The 1,189-nt window shown below is 30.3% G+C and overlaps 1 protein-coding gene across 1 annotated transcript in view; it reads right to left on the reverse strand.

Moving 5' to 3' along the window:
• Positions 1–268, reverse strand: part of LOC107643022 (probable polyamine oxidase 5) — a gene marked incomplete in the record, with an annotated part of 2,601 nt that extends 2,333 nt beyond the window's left edge. Inside the window, 1 exon segment of the mRNA XM_016346561.2 lies at positions 9–268. Within this exon segment, the coding sequence (XP_016202047.1) occupies positions 9–22 (14 nt within the window).

Raw genomic sequence — 1,189 nt, forward strand, 5'->3', positions numbered from 1 at the left:
TCCGTGGTTTCTTCACCACCATTGTTGTTCACTACTTCTCACACTGACAATAAAACAAACAGTTAGAGGGCGTTGAAGAGCAAAGTAGTAATGTGTGTTATTTGAGAGAGGGTGATATTCTGAGTTACTGAGAATGAATTTATAACCGTGCTGGGTTCACTGAACAGGGCTATATGATACGCTTATTTTATATACTACCCCATTATTTATTTATTTTGTACAATCAATCAAGTCAATTTGACTTGTTTTACTTAAAAAAAAAAATTCAAATGTTTAGTGTCTTAGTTTTCTCGGTAAAAGTTACAAACTAGTAAGAGAAGATAGTTAATCACTTGATTAAGGAAACTTGAGTGGCTTTTTCCCCTTGTGACTTGTTCTTTAGTATAATTTATCTTACCCCTAATAATAAAGACAGAGGTCTACTTTTCTTTTATTTATCTACAAAACAACCACCACTATAGCTTACAGGTATCTCAAACTTTGAATTATGCTAACTGTTAGGTATATCACTATTATAATTAATAAATACATTGAAAATTAAAAGTTGAATCTAAAAATAATAATAAATAATAATGAGACAAAGTCCTCTTCTGTGACCCTACGGCATGTCCACGATTGAGTAATAATTGAGAGAGAGAGAGAGAGAGGTATGTAACCTGTGGTCAGGTTTACAGAGGAAAACAAACAAAACAAATTGCATCATCACAACACAGAGAGTCACAGATATTGAAGGTAGAAACTAAAATAAAAATTTAATGAATGAAGAGACAAGGTTGATAGTGCTTTTCACCAACCTCATCAATGGATGGGGGTGTCCTTAAGACTATTCACTGCAAAATCTAACAATTAAAATCCATTTTTAATTATTGGATTATACTCAATAGAATCTGTTCGCTGATTTTATTAACTTCTGAATTAGTGATTTTATTTACTTTAGTTCACTTATTTATGCATGAAGATTGTTAGGAACAAGAGACCAAGCCGAAAAAAGTGTTTTTGTATATTATTCAGTGCGTTTAAGTTATCTGGAATGATACAATATAAAAGAGTATTTATAGGTACTAAAAGAATCGTAATAATAAAAACATAATATCTTATAATAAATATTCAGATATACTAAATAATATTAACTGATTCTAATTATATTTTAACAAATACTCTTTGAGTGAGACCCCGCATCTTTCATTCT

The sequence above is a fragment of the Arachis ipaensis genome, chromosome B01 (assembly GCF_000816755.2).
Source record: "Arachis ipaensis cultivar K30076 chromosome B01, Araip1.1, whole genome shotgun sequence".
NCBI classification, from domain to species: domain Eukaryota; kingdom Viridiplantae; phylum Streptophyta; class Magnoliopsida; order Fabales; family Fabaceae; genus Arachis; species Arachis ipaensis.